Raw genomic sequence first — 21,003 nt, 5'->3', positions numbered from 1 at the left:
GACTCACCGAGGAGAGCTCTCAGTTACATTTACAGATATAGTTTCATTGTATTCTTAGGTAATGTTTTATGTACGTACGTATCATTGCAGATTCCAGTAACCAAACTTTCATGAGCCCTTGCGTTCCACAGTTTCCAAATTATTTACACCATTAATTTGATTTTGGTAATCAGTTTGAGTTCTTCTATTGCACTCATCAAAACTAAAATCTTGTGAAAAAGAAACAGATAAACGATACTTTTACTAACCGAATCGAGTGCCACTATCCTACAAACTAAATTCAACTAAGTGTCCCGCGGGTGATAACAATTTTGATCTTTGGGTCTAAATCATTGCAAAATCAATGAACTTTTGCCTCTTCTTCTTTCCTGCATCCTTACAGCCTATCATGTCTCTTAACGGTACGCCTTAAGCCTAAAAACTGGGTCTTTTTTGCGAACTGAATCGTTCCACGTGCTTTCGCACATACACACACATACATACATTAATGTGTACTGATATGATCTGATAAAGATTGATTTATGTGCTGCTTCTTTTTTTGCATTTTTTTACACAGTTAGCAGCGTTCCTTCCTGCTTATCACACAAGGAACAAAAAAAAACGAAGATTTTCAATGCAACTTTTGCAAGCTTGTGTGCGCACACCTTTAGCAAACAAGTTCAAGATGATAAACAGTTGAGGTGCAAACACACACATCCGCGCACTTGGAAAGGTTGGCGTTCGTCCTAAACGCTATGCTCGGCACTGTAGCGCAGCGGTGTTGGTCAGATGACGTTTGTGCCCGCCGACGGGATGCCCGGCGAGGGCGGGGCAATCGGGGAGGGCGGGGACGACTTGGAGGGCTTGATGAAGGCCAGCGGGTGGGGCGAGGGAACCTGGTAGGCGGCCGCCGGCACCATCGTGGACAGCAGATGAGGGCCGTACAGGTTCCAGAAGGCCTTCTGGTGCAGGTCGTAGGCGGCAAAGTGGTACGGCGGGAAGATTCCTGGCGGGAGGCCCAGCGGGTTCGTCAGTGGGGAGGCGGGATTGAAGGGGGAGGACTTGCCGGGCGGGGACTGGGAGCGGTTCGGGTGGTGCAGGTGGTGGTGGAGCGAATCTTTGGCGGAACCGGCGGAGGAGGAGGACGATGCGGGGGAGGATGAGGAGTTGGAAGTGGGGCCGGATGAGCCGTTGCCTGGGCCGCCCGGGGATTTGACCAGGGTTTTGGGCTTCCGTCGCGGGCGGTACTTGTAGTCGGGGTGTTCCTTCATGTGGAGGGCTCTGTGGGAGAGAAGGAGAAAAGAAAAGATTAGTCAATTTGCCTAGAATCTAGGAAGGTTGAAAATTTGGTTGTTTTTTTTTAAATAATGTGTAAAAATGAGAAATTCTTGTTTACTTTTTAGAATATACGATTATTTTTGTATTTTTAATCAAACAGGTCACTTTTAGGCCGTCTACAAATTTAAAATTCAGAATTTTAATATTTACTTGTCCTGAAAAAAAAAAAACAAAGTATCTCTTTCCTTCTCCTCAACAAAACCGGAACATTCTCACGCCATCGACGCCGTGTCTCCAAATAATCTTATCGCCGCTGTCATAGATATTTCCCTACGCCACCGCAAAAAAAAAAACTTTGACAACTTTCTTCTTCCTATCATCAAACTAAACGAGGCCCCGAGTTCACACCAAGGGGTTGGGTGGTCGCGCCGAAGATAAACTGATTTTTATTTTCCGAAACCTCCCACCGCGTGGAAAACCACTTTTCCGCTTATCTGCGTCACCCCTCGGCTCGGAATCGTTTATGAATTCCAGCCACGACCAACTGATTAGGGAACAATTTGGGCTTTATTGTTGGCAGCATCGTTTTTATAGCCAGCGAGAAAAAGAGGGGTTGGTTTTGTTGAATAAAAAAAGAGAGGGAGTGAAAGGGTGACAACTAACAGAGAGTAAAACAAATCTAGGGGAGGATTGTTAGCACAGCAATTGTCTTTTGAGGTTTGATTTGGATGGTTCTTTACCGTTTAATTTAATTTTCCAGTGAAATGCAATTTAAAATTGAATTTTGGTAAAGAAGTCATCATGCTTTGATTTAAGAATAAACAGAACAAGTGAAAAGAACACACACAAATTTTACAACTCTATCAGATTATGTTTTTTTTTGTACTCACTGAAACAGAAGAAACTGGCTTATGTTGAATAACACCCCAGTGCAATGTGCATTTGTGTGGTATTTAAGTTGGGAAAACGACCATCTTAAACGGGAGAGGAGAATACACAGAGAGCATAAAACATATCAGTTGATGCTAAACAAAACATGCAGTTGAGCGGAGTTTTATTGCATCATGTGCATGTGCACTCATTTAAAATTAAAAAAAAAGTTATGCGCCAGAAGAAAGAGACTGTGATAAGTGGACTCCGGCTTTGGAGTCGGATTTTTACTGCTGTTTACACTGGAAGAGGTAGTTTGCTTTTCCACTTCTTCTTTTGCTGCTGGATGCCATGAGAGGGAGCAGAGATTATTATGAAATTATGAACTAAATAATAGACTTTCGGGAGCTCTGATCTGATGAGCTGTTTTGTGTTGCATCGCACTTGCAACTCAACATAGTTATAATGCACTGAATAAATAGAAGATGTCAATAATAAAAGTTAGATTTCTAAAATTGAATTTCTTTTTTAGCTAGGACGTTGCAAATATTTATCAAAATTGATGTCCCCGGCACGAAAAATGAAGGGGGATTTTTGTTTTCAAAAAACTTCAAAATGTTAGTGGAAATTGAATTATAATAAACTGAAAAAAATGAGATGCTTATTCCTGGATTGCAAATCATATTTTGAATATTTGGGCTCGAATAACAATAATTGGATTTTTTTTGTGAATCATCAAAAAGTTTTTATTGCGCAATTTTTTTCAGTATTTAGATATTGAAAAATAACACTTATGATTGCACTTCATCAATCAAATATTTGAACCATGCCTTGTAGTTTATTTTTTTATATTTATTTTATCGAGGGGGGGGGGGGGGCAAAAAAAAATTATAAAAATTGAAATAACAAGCCATGGTTTCAACATTTGAATAAAAAAAAGTGTTTTGAAGTGCATTTTACACCTGCCTGTAAAGAGATTTTGTTTTCCCGAAAAAAAAATTTTGCGGTGCTGTACATAGGAATTCCACGAAAATTGAAAACATTTTTGATCGATCCCAGACATGCTAAAAATGATTTCAAACACAGGAAAATGCATTTTTAATTGTTTTTGGTTGGTTAGACTTCTATTTCCCTTAAAATTTTGAAGTTTCTTAAAAAAAAAATTTGGCCCCTGATTTTTCGAACCGATTTTTAAAGGGGGGGGGGGGGCGGGGGGGGGGGGGGGTGGTGGCAATGTTTGTCCCCACTATTCTTCGCTCTAAAGATGCCTTTTCTTGTTTTCTTAAACATGCAAAAAAAAATCGAAAATTTAAAAATACAGTTGTGGAATCTAAGCTACTAGTAATGAAAAGTTAATTCAAAAAAGGTAATTTATTGCACAATTCCCACTAACTCTGACTTCGCACTAAATTATTGCTACTGATCGCACTATTGCGACTTGTCAGACTGGCTTGAGAAGTTTTGAATTTTCTCAAAAATGATCAAAGCGAGCCGAGGTTAATCGCTTGTTTTCAAGCTGTCACTCGCAGTTTTGAAGTGCGAAAGTCCAGTTTGGTTGAAACTGCGACTGGAAATGTAAATAAACAACGAGCGGTTGCCTAGTTTTGTGAATTCTTGTTGTCAAAAGTGCGAGAGAAAACTGCGGGAAAAATCCAAGTTACAGTGAAAGGATTGATCCTAGAATTAAAATAGTGTATCGAAGTAGTCCTAATTTTGCCAAATTTTCTGTAAAACATTGTAAACATCATATGAGAACATGAAATAGTTATTTATGCAACAAATTGCAAAAAGAAGATTTTTTCAAGTTTTGCAACGAGTTCCTTACAAATTTTTTTTTTTTCCGAAAAACAAATGTTCATGTATTTTGTCTATAAATCGTTAAAATAAAAAAAAATGAAAAGTGTTACTATTCGAAACAAGTGCTGAAACGTTCAACTTTTCAGCGTCCATTTCATTGCTGAAAAGTAGAACTTTTCAGCATTTGTTTTGAAAAGGGTTGCTATTCGTTTCTGTTATTTTTGGTACAGAAAAGTAGGCTTTTTCATCTTTCATAAATGACAGGAAAAGTAAGTCGTTTTACGACGGAGTTGCAAAAAACAATATTAGGGGGAGAGGGGGTAATATGCACCCCTGGGGCAAAATGCACCCCCTGATTTTCTCGGTATTTGGAAGAATTTTCCAAATGATGTGTCCAAAAACATCAAACAATGCATTTTTAATTAAATATTCTGCAAAAAGCATGGTCGGGGCAAAATGCACCGCTGTGAAGCTCCTTTGTAAAAACAGCGGTGTCATCTAGTGGTGACTAGTGAAAACTGTTTTTACCCGGTGCATTTTGCCCCATGTTGTGGTGCATTTTGCCCCGTTGTTGTAGTGCATTTTGCCCCAATGTTGCGGTGCATACTGCCCCGCATGGTTGTTTGAAATGAATCAAAAATGTTTATAGAAATTTGATATTTTCGAACAATTTCGAGGTTTATTAAAACTTTTTTCACATGGATGACGAAGAAGTTCTTTTAAAACATCGAACACAATTCTTCCAAAGTAATGCTGTAATGTTTGAGAAATCACAGTTTTCCCTTAAGGGGTGCATATTACCCCCTCTCCCCCTAAGTCGTTTTACGACGGAGTTGCAAAAAACAATATTATGTCTATTTTGCGCTGCTTGTAGCAAGCTCATTTCATATTCAACGAACTGAAATTTTCTGGAACAATGGTAGAATTAATTTGATCCTGTTTTTCATTATTCGACCAGTTTTCCGTCCATGATTCATACATTATTCTGTTTCATTTCCACTCGCGCGTTGTCCATCGGTATCAAGCCACCCAAAGCGCTATCAGAATATTAAATTCCAGGAAAAATGCGCAACATTTGCACCTCGGAAATAAAATGTCACATTGTTTAAATAATGGATCCCATTCATTCGACAGTCATAAATTCAAAGAAGCAAAAACCAACAACAATAACAAAAACAGCAACACTGACACTGCCCTTCGACTTTTTCACAACTAAAAAGAAGATGGCTGAGTCTCTCTCTTTTTTTGTTGTTATCAGTGCTCCACGGTCAAAAGGCAAACACCGAAAACTCTTGCGATGTTGACATTTCCCTTCCCCGATAAAAAAAAAGAAACGGTGAGGCAGTTTTTTCCCGGTGTGTATGTCACCGAAGCCACGTGCAAACAGCATGTGATGAATGCCCCTCTCGGCCGAGCAGGGGCCCAACAATGATTGGCCCTTTTGTAAACACAACACAAAGAGGGCTTATTATTCTTCCTTTTCTTTCAGCGTGAATCACATTTTGACTTTTGTTGATTCGCACCACCACCACCACAAGAAACAACACAACATGTCAGGAAAAAGTCCTTTATCGAAAAGTGGGTTTCGTTCGCTCAAAGTGATAAGTTTTTGTATTATTTGAACAATAATTGATATTGTGACTCTTGTTGAAACGCCAATATATGATGCGAGACGCGCCTTTTATTTGCTTTATCGGAATGGAAAGAAAATATTAAGGCAAAAGCAATGTCGATGGCAACACGGCCACCCTTCCGGTCGATGAAGTTGCTGGTGGGAAAGTACTTGGAAGAAAAGGAGACGGAATTGATGTATTACAATGCAAACTATGGCACGGCGGCGTAATAAATAGTTTTTTTTTTGATATGGTTGATAGGGAAGGCATTTGGTTTGATATCAATGAGCAAACAGGGAGGAACAGTTTTATGGAGTTTATGAATGAGGCTCATCCAACGATGTGAGTGTATCCATACAATTTTTATTCATCATCGGGAATTAAAATAACATAATTTAAAAAACGTGTTGAAATATGCATTAAACTCGTTCTCATTATTTGGACATTTAAATTAAAATATGTTACTTAAACATAAAAAATATATTAAAAAAAAACACCTGTAATCGAATCAACAACTCTATAAAAATATTAAAATTTGGCTCATAGGCAAATCCTCAAATATTCCAATCTCATTCTAAAAGTTTTCGTAAAAATGTTTATTTTTTTTTTTATCAACAAAAAAAAACATTTTGTGAAATGATTCTTTCTGGGTAATGATAAATGTAATTGTTTTTCAGGCTTATTTTGAGAAATGCAAAAAATTTAAATGCATTTATAAAATTTGGCATGCATTTTAGCTACACAAAAAGGTAAAAAATATTATAAAGTTGGAATTGAGTTGAATTGTGTATAAATTGAAAACAGTAATAACATCAAGGGTTTCCAGCAAGGCCTCAGACTGGCAAGTAATTAATAATTACTTTGATTTTTAGCTGGTAATTAGGTAATTTTTTTATTACTTAGTAATTCATGCTAATTGGGTAATTTAAAGTAATAAATTGGTAATTACAGTAATTTTTGAGTAATTACAGTAATTGATTTTTTTAAATTGTACTTTTTCAACGAAACTATATACTTTTTATATATAATCTATTATAACAGAATCTTATTAATTAAAAATAAGAGTGAAACACAAAGATTACAAAAACTGATTCTGTATGTAGAAGGCCTTATTCACCATAGTTCTCTCCTAAAACTCTCCTAAAATTTATTTTTATCATGTTGTTTATCGAACTGATTAACAACGAAAGGCCATGATATATTACCCAGTGAAAAATGTTTTGTGAATCCGAAATCTATTCATTTTTATTAAGTTATTACAAAAAAAATGTAAGAACTACATTAGAATCGATTAATTTTTTTTGCTTTTCCTTTTCATAGGCAGTCAAAATTATTTGAAGTTTTTGTGGATCAAATATTTAGAACCAAAATGAACTTAATTATCATTGAAATAAACAAAGTTTTCAAGTGATGGCCATTTAAAATCAATAAAAATAAAAATATGTTTCTTTTTTATATTTTTTCATCATCTGCAGAAATTGGCAGTCCTGTAATTTCTCTCTTTTAAGATAAGCTATTTTCCCGAAAAATTTCCAAATATTTCTGAGACCAATGTTTCAATGGTGAAAATCAAACTCAGTGAAATTAAAATCGACTGATATACAGATGCAATTGAATCCAATGTTAATGTCACGTCCCACATTATCTGTATTTTCAGTAAAAGATTTTTTAAATTTGCTTCAGAAAAAAAAAATGCAAAGTAATGTCAAACCAATGATTGAAAAACGTTTTAAAACTTAACGTAATTTTGATGAATTTCACAATTCTCAAGAAGAGCCGCTGCAAATAATTGTCAAAGTTTTTGTTTAGCTCAAATAATCAGGGGGCCTTTTTTACAATAAATTCTATATATTAATGGCATTCGACTTTGGAAGCTGAAAATATTATTGAAATTCATATATTGAAGTAAAACAGTACAATTTTTTTTGCTTTTATGACAAACATGACTTCAACAAACGTAAATCAACTTAAATAATCTTCATTTGCAATTGATTGATAAGGGTTCGGTTGATTGAAACGTGAACATTAAGGAAATTTCGAATCAGATAATGAACAGGTTAAATTGGCCATGAAACAATTATTATTGTTCATATCCAGAGTTTTTTTTAAAGGTCCTATAAGCTATTGTGTTTCATATGTTTATAAGACCTAATAAAAAACTCTAGATATCACTTGAGCTACTTATTTTTTACCGAAAATGTGTATAATTAAATACGAATGTCAATTTTATAATAGAATAAAAAAATCCAAATTTCAAACCAATTAACTCGCTGTATCATGTAAACCTGTAAACACCACTCAAAGTTTCAGCGCCCTCTAGTTGGGGGCATTTTCGACGTTTGATCGCCTATATCTATTTTCAATATAAATCATACGTGAAAAAACAAAGTAAACAGAATAATTATTGAAAGAGCTATCGAATGATCTATTTATAAATAATTTAGTTTAGAACCGTAGAAATGAATACTTAAATATAAATTAAATGTTTTTTATCGTAGTGAAAAGTAATTAAGTAATTTGTGTAATTAATCATTTTGGACCAGTAATTTGAGTAATTAATTGGCAGACTGGCAAGTAATAAACGCTTCTGGAAACCCTTGAATAACATGAGCAATTCCGACCCATTTAGCCTATTTACTACGTAGGTTTCAACAATACAACTAACCACACTGAAAAAGTATGTTAAGTTATGAGTAATGTAATTAAGCTTAATACATCCAGTTAGAGCGTCCAATTTTCCGTCCCGGGAAAAAAATTCCCCGGATTTCCAGGAAAAAAATATTTCCCGTTTCCCGGAAAATTTGTAAATTTCCCGGGAATTCCCGAAATACAAGTGGAAGTATACATTTTCCTACCTTTTTGGCTTCAATGTTTTGAAATGATACAAAATATAATTATGAGAGAATTTAATTCATTTCAACCTTCATATTCATATTGAACTAATTAGCTTTTCTGTAAATTTTATGTCAAAGTTTAATTCAGATAATATTTATTTATTTATTATTTAGGAATATTGTTTGCTTATATGTTGGGTAACAAAAATTACGCTATTATGGATTGAATATAAACTATTTTATTTTCGACAACCTATTTTAACGATTTTTTTGTTATATCATTCATATATATTCACCTCTTCCGGCCAGTATTAAAATTGAGATTTGTTTGACATTGATTTTTGTACAAGCATTCAAGCCATTGAATGATCCTCAGACTCATTTTGACCATTGCCCAAGTAACATTTTTTTCCAGGAATTCTACAAGAGCTCTTCAAGATAGCATAGCAATTTGGACCGCGGTAGGATAAAAACTCTCTTCAAGTACACTTCCAAACTCCTGAAGAAGTTTTGAAGAGAATTTTATCCTACCGCGGTCCAAACTGCTATGCTGTAGCTATCTTGATGAGCTCTTGTAGAACTCCTGGAAAAAAATGTTACTTGGGTTGAAGTTGCTTTTCTATACAATTCTGTTGCAAAATATAAATCAGAAACAGGATCAGAATAAATTTCGTTAAATTTCAATTTTCCCGGGAATTCACGGGATTTCCCGGGAATTTTGGAACCCCGGGAAATTGGACGCTCTACATCCAGTTAATTGCTGTCAAAGAATAACTTATGGGAAATTGGACGTGCTTTCCGGTAAAAATAGTTTCGAGACTGAAAAATCAAGTTTGTCATTTAAAAATTGCCAAAACACGCCAAAAACCATTTTTTTCAGCCTTTTTATTTTTTAAATTGCTGTATCTTCACAAGAATTAGACAAAGGACAATGGCCAATATGAAAACTTTTGTGTTAAATTGTCTGGAGAATCGATTTCCGTATTCCGTTTTTGAAAATTTTGACGTTTAGACCACCACATTCTTGTAGTAACATTTTAGGCTATTTCCTCAAAAATCAAAAATCTTGATATCATCTAAAAAATTAACTGTTCTAGATTAATTTTTCATAACAACCAATGCGCCATGGGTTTTCTATGTACATAGGACCTTTTGAAAAAGTAAGCATATGTTGAGCTTAAAAAATAAAAAAAAAAAATTCATAGAAGTGGCGTGTTTTTTTTTCTGTCCGTGTTTTATTTTTTAGAAAGCCCGGCCAATTTCCTACAAATTTGTCTTTGACCCCTTTTTGATACAATGCATAGTGGTCCGAAACCGAAATCTAACGTGACAAAATTGATAGCGGTGACACGTTAAGATTTAGAGCTTTGGTTTCTTGGGGACAAATGATCAGGGTCAATAGGGACATCTTTTGGTATGGTGGATATTAGGGTGGTCTAAATTTTAGGGTGGTTCAGAATTTTTATGTTGGCGGGATGACAAGATAGGGCTTTAGTGTCTTCATAAAAGTTGTAGGAAACACCATTTTGAACAACTTTGCTGAAGAGCACAAAGCTCTATCTTCAAACGGGAAGTTTCTAGAGCCATTTTCATAATTCAAGTTGAGGTATTTATGAAAAAAATGAGTTTTTTGAATTTATCAACTCAGGCTTATGTTGTAATGAATCAGTGTCTTCTAGACAATTGTAGACCTTATCAATTTAAAATCGTTTTTTGTCCATAACTTTTGATAAAATTGATCAAAATTCGTTTTTCAAGAATAAAACTATTAATTTTGACAAGCTCTACAATTGACTAGACGGGCCCAAAAATGTACAAAATGATCTAGTGGTTGTAAAAGAAGAAACAAGTTTTTACTGAAATATTTCAGGAATAAATTTAATTATTTTGCTTTTTTCACATTTCAACATCAAATAATTCTCGCTTAATTTTTCAAATGGTCCTATGTACATAGGAAACCCATGACGAATTGGGTTTTCTTCGAAAGATTACTCTAGAATGAATCAAACTATGAATATTTCAAATAATTAATTTTGGAATAAATGAAGCACACTAAATACATTCATCAGCAAATCAATTGACCATATTTGTCAGCGGATCAACTCCCTTGAAATATCTTCCAGATGTTCATAATTTTACTACACTCAACAACTGGAATCACGGAGAGACAACAGCACGACCGAAAGGTTCCCAAGGAAGTCCAAGCAAAGACAAAAAATACAACAAAAACTAAATTTCCTCGAACTAACAAAACACACTTGAACTACCCGTGGCAGAAAGTCAGCATTTTCCAGTCATAAACGCAGCAGTACAATGCTCCAACATTATGCTACTCTTGCAGTTGATCCCGAAACATAACGCAACCATAAGTCCCACACCAACAAAAAGGTATCACCGCCGCATCAATGGAACACATGTGTGTAAATAACAATTTCCAGGCTAATCCTCCAGATTCTCATGTTTTTTTTTCACTTTCCCTTTCATTCGCTCGTTTGACGGTGAAACAAAGCATGTTGCCTTTTGTCCCAGGCATGAAAAACAACAAAAGACTTTTATGCTCCGTTCTTGGTTTCGCTCTCCCTCTGATTCATTGAGCCGGCCCTGCACGTCGTTTAATGACTTTTGTCAATATTGTGCATGTGAAGTGTGGAGAGGTTTCCAACTGTTTTTGCTCTTGAGAAGTAAGTCAACTTCCTGTGGCACACAGGCAGCCACTTGTGAAGCATAATTTGCGTGACTTGCCTGAAATTGGAATCGTCCTGCTGCTGGCGATTTTTTTCGAGTAGTGCAGTGATGACTTTGGTGACAAATGCGAAATAAATTTGACAAATTTGAGTGCTCCTGTTTTGAAGTTGGCCATCTGTTGACTTTGATAAAATCAACATAAATTTTAAATTTTATTTGAAAATCGCGCAAACGATTTGAACAGTGATGTAAAAGGATTTCCGAAAACAAAACCAACTGAGTTTAAGCAACCGGAAGGGACAGCTATAAAGATATTTCCTGGTTTGCTTAATTACACTATCGTCCCTGAGAGGCAGGACTTCTGACCGGTCTGTGTTGCTGGTCAGATGTCCTGCAGCATCTCGACCCGAAGGGAAAGGGTGTTAACGAGTTTGCATGGAAGGAATAAGGATGTTGGTAATTATCTCAATTTGCCAGAGGGTTTACTTTTGAAATGTGAAATGTACACCATGAGGTACGTTTGTGGCATATTTTTTAAATTATTTAGGGGAACAGCATCTAATTCTAGCGTGCCTCTAATGTTGGTAGGTCAGAACTTTGTCATTCAATTAAAGCTTATTAAAAGCGTTTTCAACTGAAATCAACTGATAAATAGATCAATAAGAAGTGAGCAAGCAAGTTTCTATCAAAAGTTATGTGAAATTAGTGGTTTAAATAGTGAAAATCAGCAAATTGGATGGAGTTAGGAGCGAGCGCTTAACCTGCCAAACATACGAGAATTTCCCCTAGTTTGCCAATAAACTGAAAATATTATCTTGATATGTTTTAATATTTTAACATGTTATAGGGGAAACCCATATAAGTCTCAATACAATTTTGGTAGCTGTCCATACAAAAATGATACGTAAATATTCGATTTTTTTGAATTTTTAAAGGAATTGTCAGCTCAATTTGGATTTGTGGGCAAAATTGTAAGTTATGATGTGGACTGTTCAGAAAAAAGGTACACGGAAAAAAAATAATTAACTTTTTTCACAACACTAAATTTCCCGAAATTGGAATTTTTTTGTTATTTTTTAGATACGGCCATTTTTAAGCTATATCGAAATACGGTCAAAATTTTTTCCGCCGTTTTATGAATTTTTTAAAAAGTATTGATTTTTCGAAAAAATCGAAATTTCACAAATAATTTTTTTTTGACCTAATTTTAAAAATAGTTTTGAATATGCAATCGAAAGTATTTGTAACATATTTTGATCATGTGCCTCGTTTTCAAGATAGAGCCATCGAAAGTTTAATTTCTTTGAAATATTTGCAGATTTTCAAATTAAAAAAAAAAAGAAGCTCAGAAAATTTGCTTTTTTTAATTTGCCTTTCGTTGCTTAGATGCAGTGCACAGTGGGCGAAATTGGACCAAAAATCGGACCTAATTGAACGCGGCTGGTTTCCTGGTATGGAAACTAGTGTCTCTTATGTAAAAAAAATCGAGAATTGATTGGTGATGGTTTCATCCACCGCACAAAACGGCAAAGGGTTAATTATGCCCCAATTCCCAATTTTTCGACATTTTTTTCTTGAAAATCGCACTGTATTTACAGCGGAGGCTTAATGCGGCCATCTAAAATGAACGAAACTTATGTGAAAATGTCCCAAAAATCCAGTTAAAATAACCACTTGCACCGCAAAAATCATCAAGGGTCCATTAAACCCTCATTTCGCTATTAAATCATTTTTGGCCGTTTTCAAATGTGAGGTCAGATTTTGAATATCATATCATTTTAACATAAAAATGACTAATTGCACTCGATAGTTTGACACAATTTTGCTGGTATCAATAATAAATAAATAAATAAAAGTTATGTAAACGGCAGTTTATTCTGTAGCTGGGAAAATTGGCCCAAAATTGATGCTTCAAATATTTTATTTACATTAATTTCTATTTCAAAATAATTGTGTCAAACTATCGAGTGCAAATAGTCATTCTTATGTAAAATTGTCTGATCTTTACGATAAACATATTTTCAGATTTTGTAATCTGTCCTAACATTTGAAAACGGCAAAAAATAATTTTATAGCGAAATTGGGGTTAAATGGACCCTAGATGATTTTTGCGGTGCATGTGATTATTTTTACTGGATTCCTGGGACATTTTCACATAATTTTTGTGCATTTTGGGTGGCCGCATAAAGCCTCCGCTCTAAATACAGAGCGATTTTCAAGTAAAAATGTTGAAAAATGGAGAATTGGGGCAATATGGATCCTTTGCCGTTTTGTGCGGTGGATGAAACCATCACCAATCGATTCCCCGGATTATTTTTTACATAAAAGACACTAGTTTTCGTACCAGGGAACCAGCCGCGTTCAATTAAGTCCGATTTTGGGTCCGATTTTGTCCACTGTGCAGCGGCTTAAAGAAAAAGAAATAGGAAAATTAAAGTTTTCTAAGTTTAACTCAAACAGCCCTCCATTTTCTAAAGCCAATGTCTCAGCAACTAATGGTCCGATTTTCAATGTTTCCGATCTTTTCGAAAACAATATTTTAAAATTTCGAAAGAGCCTTATATTGAATGCATGGCCCTTTTGAATTGTTAATCTTGCCTCAAACATTTTAAAAATCTAGTTTTCGAAAAGAGCAGGAACATATAAAATTTTAATTAGTTTTTGATGAATTTTACTTTTTTACCCATTAATTTAAATAACATTCAAAAAACAAGGTCAACATATCAAGCTTAAAAAATGCTACTTTTTGTTTTAATGTGTTATATTTAACCCGTGAATGACCTTTTTGGTAAATTTGTGGTTAAGTTGTTGCTCAACAAAATTGCAAATAAATCAGCGCAAAATCGCCTGTTGATGCTTTTTGGTACTCATTTTAAACATGTTTATTGAAATCAGTTTACTCTATTTACCAACTGTTTACTCTCCAAATCAATCCAACAATGCAATCATTGATGCAAAATTGCTCCATTGTACTGCAGTAATTTATTCAGCGCCCTTGTATGCATGTCCCAATTGTCCCAATTTATAATAAAAGATTAAAAATAAACCATTCCCTGGCATCCCAGTCCAATCATTTTCCCAATCCATTCGAAAATACGTGAAAAGAATGAAAATCATCCCCCCAAAAAGCGGAACAATTAATTCCGACACAAATATTCACAATCAAACAATGCAACAATTTTCATACGCCCGCTCAGCCCTCCCTTTTTTATTCCCGTCGGCGAATACTCTTCCGAGCTTTTCCAGGGCAAAAAAGGCTTTCCCAGTGCAAGCATCGATAAAACGATTCGATTATTTGTTTTGTATCACATTTTAATACGTCCATTGTTCTGGGTGTCGAGCGAGCTGGTCTTTTGAGGCTACTGTCAACTGTTGTTACTTCAAACCTTTTTTTCTATTTTTCTTTGCTTATTTTTAGCATTTTGAACAATAAAAGTTCAATCGAAAAAAAATATATCAAATATATAATTTTGTTGGTATAAACTCACCCCATGATGTGACACCAGCAAACTGTTTCGGCCCAGCCAAATTTTCACACTTTGTCACACTCGCACAAAAGAACGCCCCCGAAACAAGTGCATCACGTGTATTGTTCACAATGTAGAACAATGCGTGGAGATTCCTCCCTGGCTGAAAAGTGTCATTCTGTTTGCCGTCGGATTTTCCGCCCGACGGACGTCGTTCATTGTCGCCGGTGCCGAGATTCGAAACAATTGTTTGCTTGTTGCATTCTCCGAAATTTAAGCCCTATTGTTTCGCAAGTTTGAACTGAAACAACGCGCCTGGGAGACAGAAAGAGCACTTTGTACGCGACAAATTGGGGCGGAATTTTGAGGCACTCGAGGCTGGCAGCACTGTGCTTCAAGGAACAGAGAGTTTTCCCACACTGCCTGGCGGCAGTAAACAAATTACCGAAAAGCTGGTTCGGTTCAGTGGGATTCGTTTTTCCACCGAAAAGGGATAGATTTACGAGTGGTGACTTCCTTTCGGTGCGAAGTTCATAAATTAGTTCTGGCAGCTTGGGCGAAGGTCCTTTTTTGTGTTTCTCTTTTGTGAGTTTCATTTACGTATGGGAATTCAAAGCGTTTGTTCTCATTTTGTTTTCATATTGCGGTTTTGTTTTACGCAATCTTTCTTAGACTTCTGCTTAGAAAAAAGGAAAGAGTGCATGAACAAAAAAAATCGTTTTGGAAGGTGAAACATCTGTTCAAAACACAGTTGTACTGATAAATTACAAATATGTATTTATTTTTATTGAGATTTATTTGGAAAATTATATGGCAAATCATTAATAACACCGACCAACCAAAAATTACAACAGGCTCTACTCGAGGAGAAGCATGAACTTTGATGTCCCCAGAAACACGTGCACTTTGAACTTTTCAAACATATTTGTATAAAAAATTAGTGCGGTTCGCTCCTCCTACTTCGGACTAACGAACGAAAAAAAAAAATCGATGTCTTATTTTTATTGTTGAGCTTTAGTATGACCCTTAAACTATACTAAAGCGATATAGAACATTTAAAACCAAGATTGCGGCCAAAATGGGCGTGTGAAATAAAAAATAATAATATGCCATCAACCATTCCAACTTGACTAAAATGGGTTCACGTAACTCGAATTTGATGTTAAAAGTAAGAAAATAAAAAATACATAATTTTTGTTCGTAAATCCAAACTGCGAAGTCCCAAACAAACCTTAGAATGATCGAGTCTGGACTGTATTGCATGCAATTTTTGAACTTTATGGAATATAAACGTTAGAGAAAATCCATTCGGCTAAGACTAAATATTTTTAAAACATTCAAAGTGCACGTTCTTTTGAGGACCCTAAGTTCTTGTTTTCCCTTGAGTTGAGCCTTTGCAGTTATTTTTGACAATTTTTGTAGGTCAGCGTACTTTTTGAATTAATTTATCGAAAAATAAACAGGATTGTTGGTAGTTTGGAGGTTTATATCCGTATGATTTTCTATAATTGTTTTGCTAAAATGTTTTCACAAATGAACAAAAATACATTCATCATACACACATTCATACATTCATCATACATTACATGACAAAGGGTTGACGTGGACAAAAGTTCGAATGGACAATGATCGAAAGTAAGAAAATAACAAAAGGCTAAATTAAATAAAATTCATAATTTGAGAAAACCATTACAAAAATAATAGTTTGTCTAACTGAGATTTTTTTTACCGTTTAAGAATGAGCATTACTTTACAAACTATTAAGGGAAAAAGTCTCAATGCCTATTACAACATATTTTTTTCTTATTTCTCTATAACATTTGATTGTTGAGTTTTTAAAACTCGAAAATATTTTTATTCTTGTTTCTATTATATTTTTATAATTTTTTGCTTTATTTTCAATAGAGCAGTCTTTTTTAAAATAAATATGGATTTTTGCTTAGACTGGTACAAATTTTATTTAAAGTTAATGTCAAAGTTGGGCTGAAAATCAGGGGGCAAAAAAAAATGTTCATGAAAAAACTTCAAAATTTCAATGGAAAAACGCACGCATTTTAACGCACTTCCCTGCGTTTATTATCATTTTTAGTAAATTTAATTAGCATCGCAAAAAAAATTTCTTTAAAAAAAATACTTTTCGTCCTATTTTGGGAGTTATAAATCTTGAAAGGTGACATTCTCTGCAGAAATTTCTAATTAAATACATTTATAGATTTTTTATATCAAATAATTTCTAGAAAACATGTTTTCTCAAATCGGGTAAAATATTTGTTTAATATTTTATAAATCATATCTTATTAATATTTCACAAACTTTGCCATAAAATATGTTGAACCAGTTCTATCGTCATAATTATTTTTTTAATTATAGGTTTAGAGCAAAGCAATAAATTAGTCTTAATTTAAAAAAAAATGTCCCTAGGGAGCGTTCTTTTAATACGTAACGCATAAAATTAGATTTGGACCCCTCTCCTTGGAAACAAAACTTCTATAATTTTTTTAAAAAATGTATGGAGCGTAACACGGTCTTCCCTTCTCCCAGCTCCGTTACGTAGGGGAGAGTGGGGAGACTTGATCCCCGGGGACACTTGATCCCAAGCCTGTATTTCGTCAGCTATTGGGTTAAAAAATTTGCATTATTCTAGAAAGTTGTTCGAAATTGTCGACTTGTTCCCTGCATTTTTACAGTCACTTGAATCAGCCTCAAGCTTAATTAATTGGGCTGGGTTTTCGTACATAGTTTCCTTAAGTATAGTTGCACATAACTTACTGCAATTTGAACCATTTTTCAAATGTATTGTACACAAAAAATACCAGCTTTTGTAAACATGCTCATTTTTGGTCTAAAAAAGAATATTTTAAGTTTTTAAATATTTTACATACTAAACTTGTTATATTTTGAACACCAACGTACAGGTTTTATGTGAAATTGCTATAACTTATAAAAAAATAAAAGTTTGGATGAATAAGAAACATTTTGCTTAAGATTTCTTCAAAATGTTCAAAGGGGGATCAAATTACCCCCAACATTTTGAAATTACCAGTTTAAAATATTTTTTTAAAAAACGCTTGGCATGATTCGAAAAGTTTTTCTGATGAAAATTCCTTATCACTCAAACATAATTGAATGTTTAAGATTTCAATTGATGCAAAAAGTTCAAAGTTTTGTGAGAAATTTACAGAGTTATGGGCGATACAAAAAGGGGATCAAGTCTTCCCCCTCTCCCCTACTATAAGAACAATCCTTTATTCATTTGACATTAATAATTATATATATAAATATAATGCATTAAAAACAACCAAGAATGGTGACGACTTGATCTCGTTTTTATGACTATGAAAAATAGGACCAAGGCTAAACCATATGAGATAATTGCTTGTTTAAAAAGTTGAGAGCCTTTTTTTGCATAATAAGTCTCTAAAAACAAGCATGTTTGTTTATTTTTTAAGAAAGAAAATATAAATAAATGTTTCCAAATATTTAGTTTTAAAACTAAATTTTTGATGAAAAGTTAGTGAAAAATAGTTCAAAATATTGTTCATGAACCATGTGTTTGTGAATACGCTTTCAAACAATTTGGTATTTTAAGAATTGAATTTAAGCAATTTTATCATTTTAATAAATAAATCATTTAAAAAACATTCACAAGCGAGCGGAACAATCTGATATAAAGATATTTTAAACGGTAAACGTTTAAGACTCATTCCAAAATAGGTTTAAATTGAAAAATACACCATCCATCAATGAAACATTACAAAAGTTATAAGTTTAGATTTGTTTCATTGATCAATGAAAAATAATTTTTTTTTTAATTTATATTTAAAACTAATAAATATTTTAAAAATAGCTTAAAGAGGGCTCAAATATCCTAAATACCTGAATAGATTTTTAAAAATGTGTTCAATGGAACTAGTAGATCACGATTTAATTAAAAAAACAAACTGATAAAAAATTACCGTCGGTAAAACCATCCCTCCCTTAAAAAATTTCCTCACCTCAACCGCTTCGCCTCGTCGATGAACGGCCTCTTTTCGCCCTCGGTCAGCAGCTTCCACTGGGCGCCCAGATTCTTCGAGATTTCCGAGTTGTGCATCTTTGGGTTGTCCTGGGCCATCTTCCGCCGTTGGCCACGGGACCACACCATGAACGCGTTCATCGGCCGCTTGATGTGTTCTCCACCGGCCGGACCATTTCCGCTACTGTTGTTCCCGTTGACGTTACCATTCAGCGAATGGTTGCTGTGGAGGTTGTTGTTCAGCAGGTTCTTCGACGCTATGGTCATGTCCATTTTGATGGGTTTTTTGGGTCACTTTCACTGTTTTAAAGATGATTTGTTGCTTTTTTCTCAATCTCCAACAATTTTGACCCAAATAATGATGTCACTTTTGTCACAAAACTGTGTCACCCTTCCAATTGTAACACACTTATCGGAGTAACAACAAACTTATCTAAACAATGTGCCAAATTTTTGCTTCCTTATCAGTTTTGCATTTTTTTTTGTTTTCGCAAGATGCACTCTCCGTTGATTACGACATTTTTTCGAGAAGAAAAATCACTTTTGCTTTTCAAAACCAACTTTTTAAAATATCCTCAAAAATATTTAACGACTTTTACAAAGTCACACTTTTTCCCCCCAAAAAAATACCGAGACACGATGTTTTCACGTCGAGTTCTAAACACATAATGGTCCCGTCATAATCTGTTCCAGTGTTGATATTTTGATAAAAGGAGGACCCGACTGCGACGGCGAGCGATATGCGTTTGCCGAAAGGAGCGTCGCGGCGCGCGTGTTTTTCTCTCGCACACCAACAACAACAACAATAACAACAGGCAGCAGCAGCAACACCAGCAAAGAATACAAGAAGGAAAATTGGTCGAAACGCATACAAAGCAAAAAATAAGAAACAGTTTCTCTCGAAAAAAGAAGATGAAAATTTCAAGAGAGAAGAAGTGCACACAAAGAAAGAAAGAAAAAAAAACTTGGGAAATGACGACACACCGAGGAAAAACATAAAACAGATATCCTTTTTTTCGAGTTCGTTCGTTTTGTTGGAGCGTCGTTTCAACAATAACAATAACATCAGAAAGAAAATGTTTGGGAGTATTTTCCGTCTCGCTCTAACCGGTGAAGGAAGAAGGGAAAACTGCGCGCTTTTCCGTTTTTTTTGTAATGCCATGTGGAACGCATTGCTCATGGGAGGGAGAGAGCGCGCGTTTGTGATAAGAGTGTTTTGGGAGAGTTGAAAGATTGTTTTTTTTTGAGAGGGAGAGAAGCAGCAAATTGAGCACATGTCGGTTGAAAGTTGTTTGGATTGTTCGGCGTTGGGTTAAGTTATGAACTGGGTGCTGAATAGTGGTTCGCAAAACGGCCTCAATTTTGAACTGTCAAAGTGGAACCAATTTACTGTTCGCCAATTGAAGAGAGTATTGATATTGATCATTAAAAATTGTTTTTTTAACAAAAATGAAAAATGTGTGGCTTTTGAGGACATGAAGTTGAAGTCGAGAAAACTTAAGAAAATTGAAGGCGAAATCGTATTTTTTTAAATTATGAATAGAAGTTGTTTATGGAGTCTATGCGGTTGTATTCATCCAGAAGTTGTATTTATCGTTGAAAACCTACTGGTTAAGTGAAAATATTTTCTGTTTGTTGGATCAGCTTCGCTAGAATTAGCGATGTTTATTTACAGGACCAGGAAGAGCTGCAGAATTTCAAAATCAGCCTGGGAATTTATCTGCGACATCTCAGAATGACACTCTCGTCACAGTTCTTTGTCACCCGTAATAATGAAAAATCTCGTCTCCCCGACCAAAACTTGAGAACACACACAATTTTCCAGTAATTAATGTCAAAAACTAGACAGAAAAAATACATAATACTGATTACAAAACAGCTCATTTATCAGTAAGAAAAAAGTCATGCTTGTGCTTGAACAGCCTCCTACTTTGTAGATGTAAACAAAGTGGGATCATTCGAAAATCACGTTGCGCATTCTCTCTATTCATCACCTAGGTTATGAAGTGTGACACGAAACATGCTTTTCAGGCGTTGAATAGGATGAAAAGTCATTGAACATTGTATGGAGAAAAAAAAAGACAAAATCAATGGCATAAATTAATTAATTTTTATAGTTTCTTGTTTGTGAGTGAAAACAAAAAAAAATATTGCCATTTTTAAAGTGTAAAAATCATGATTTTTTTTTACTTTTTGCAGTAAATAGTTCGGTTGTTCCAATTTAAATTGGTTATTATTTTTTAGATTTTTCTGGAAAACATGTTTTAGCTTAGATTTGACTGACCAAACTATTAGAAAATGAACTTATGAACTTGTTCTATACTTTGATTTTAAAACCGATATCGATAAACAATCAACCAAATATTTCCAAAAATGTTGTCCTTAATCAATTTGAATTTGAACATATTAAGTTTATCTTAAAAGGCAGTTGCAAATATTTTCAAAAATTGTGTCACCATTATTTT

At 34.5% G+C, this 21,003-nt stretch overlaps 1 protein-coding gene across 1 annotated transcript; it reads right to left on the bottom strand.

Annotated features, from left to right (window-relative positions):
- Positions 1–440: 440 nt before the first annotated feature.
- LOC120426729 (transcription factor Sox-21-A) lies at positions 441–19,246 on the bottom strand. Its single transcript, XM_039591502.2, has 2 exons — positions 18,519–19,246; positions 441–1,260 (listed from the first exon to the last, which is right to left on the bottom strand). The coding sequence occupies exons 1-2, from the start codon at positions 18,809–18,811 to the stop codon at positions 765–767; spliced, it is 789 nt and encodes a 262-aa protein (XP_039447436.1). The 5' UTR covers positions 18,812–19,246; the 3' UTR covers positions 441–764.
- Positions 19,247–21,003: the final 1,757 nt, after the last annotated feature.

Source organism: Culex pipiens, chromosome 2 (assembly GCF_016801865.2).
Source record: "Culex pipiens pallens isolate TS chromosome 2, TS_CPP_V2, whole genome shotgun sequence".
NCBI lineage: Eukaryota > Metazoa > Arthropoda > Insecta > Diptera > Culicidae > Culex > Culex pipiens.
This window is presented reverse-complemented; position numbering and strand designations above follow the sequence as displayed.

What these genes read in the sequence shown, in the direction of transcription:
- LOC120426729 (XM_039591502.2), bottom strand. Translation starts at nt 18,811, where the DNA reads ATGGACATGACCATAGCGTCGAAGAACCTGCTGAACAACAACCTCCAC. An exon ending in GACGAGGCGAAGCGGTTGAG is followed by an intron (nt 1,261 to 18,518) that starts GTGAGGAAATTT and finishes TCTCTCCCACAG; the next exon opens with AGCCCTCCACATGAAGGAAC.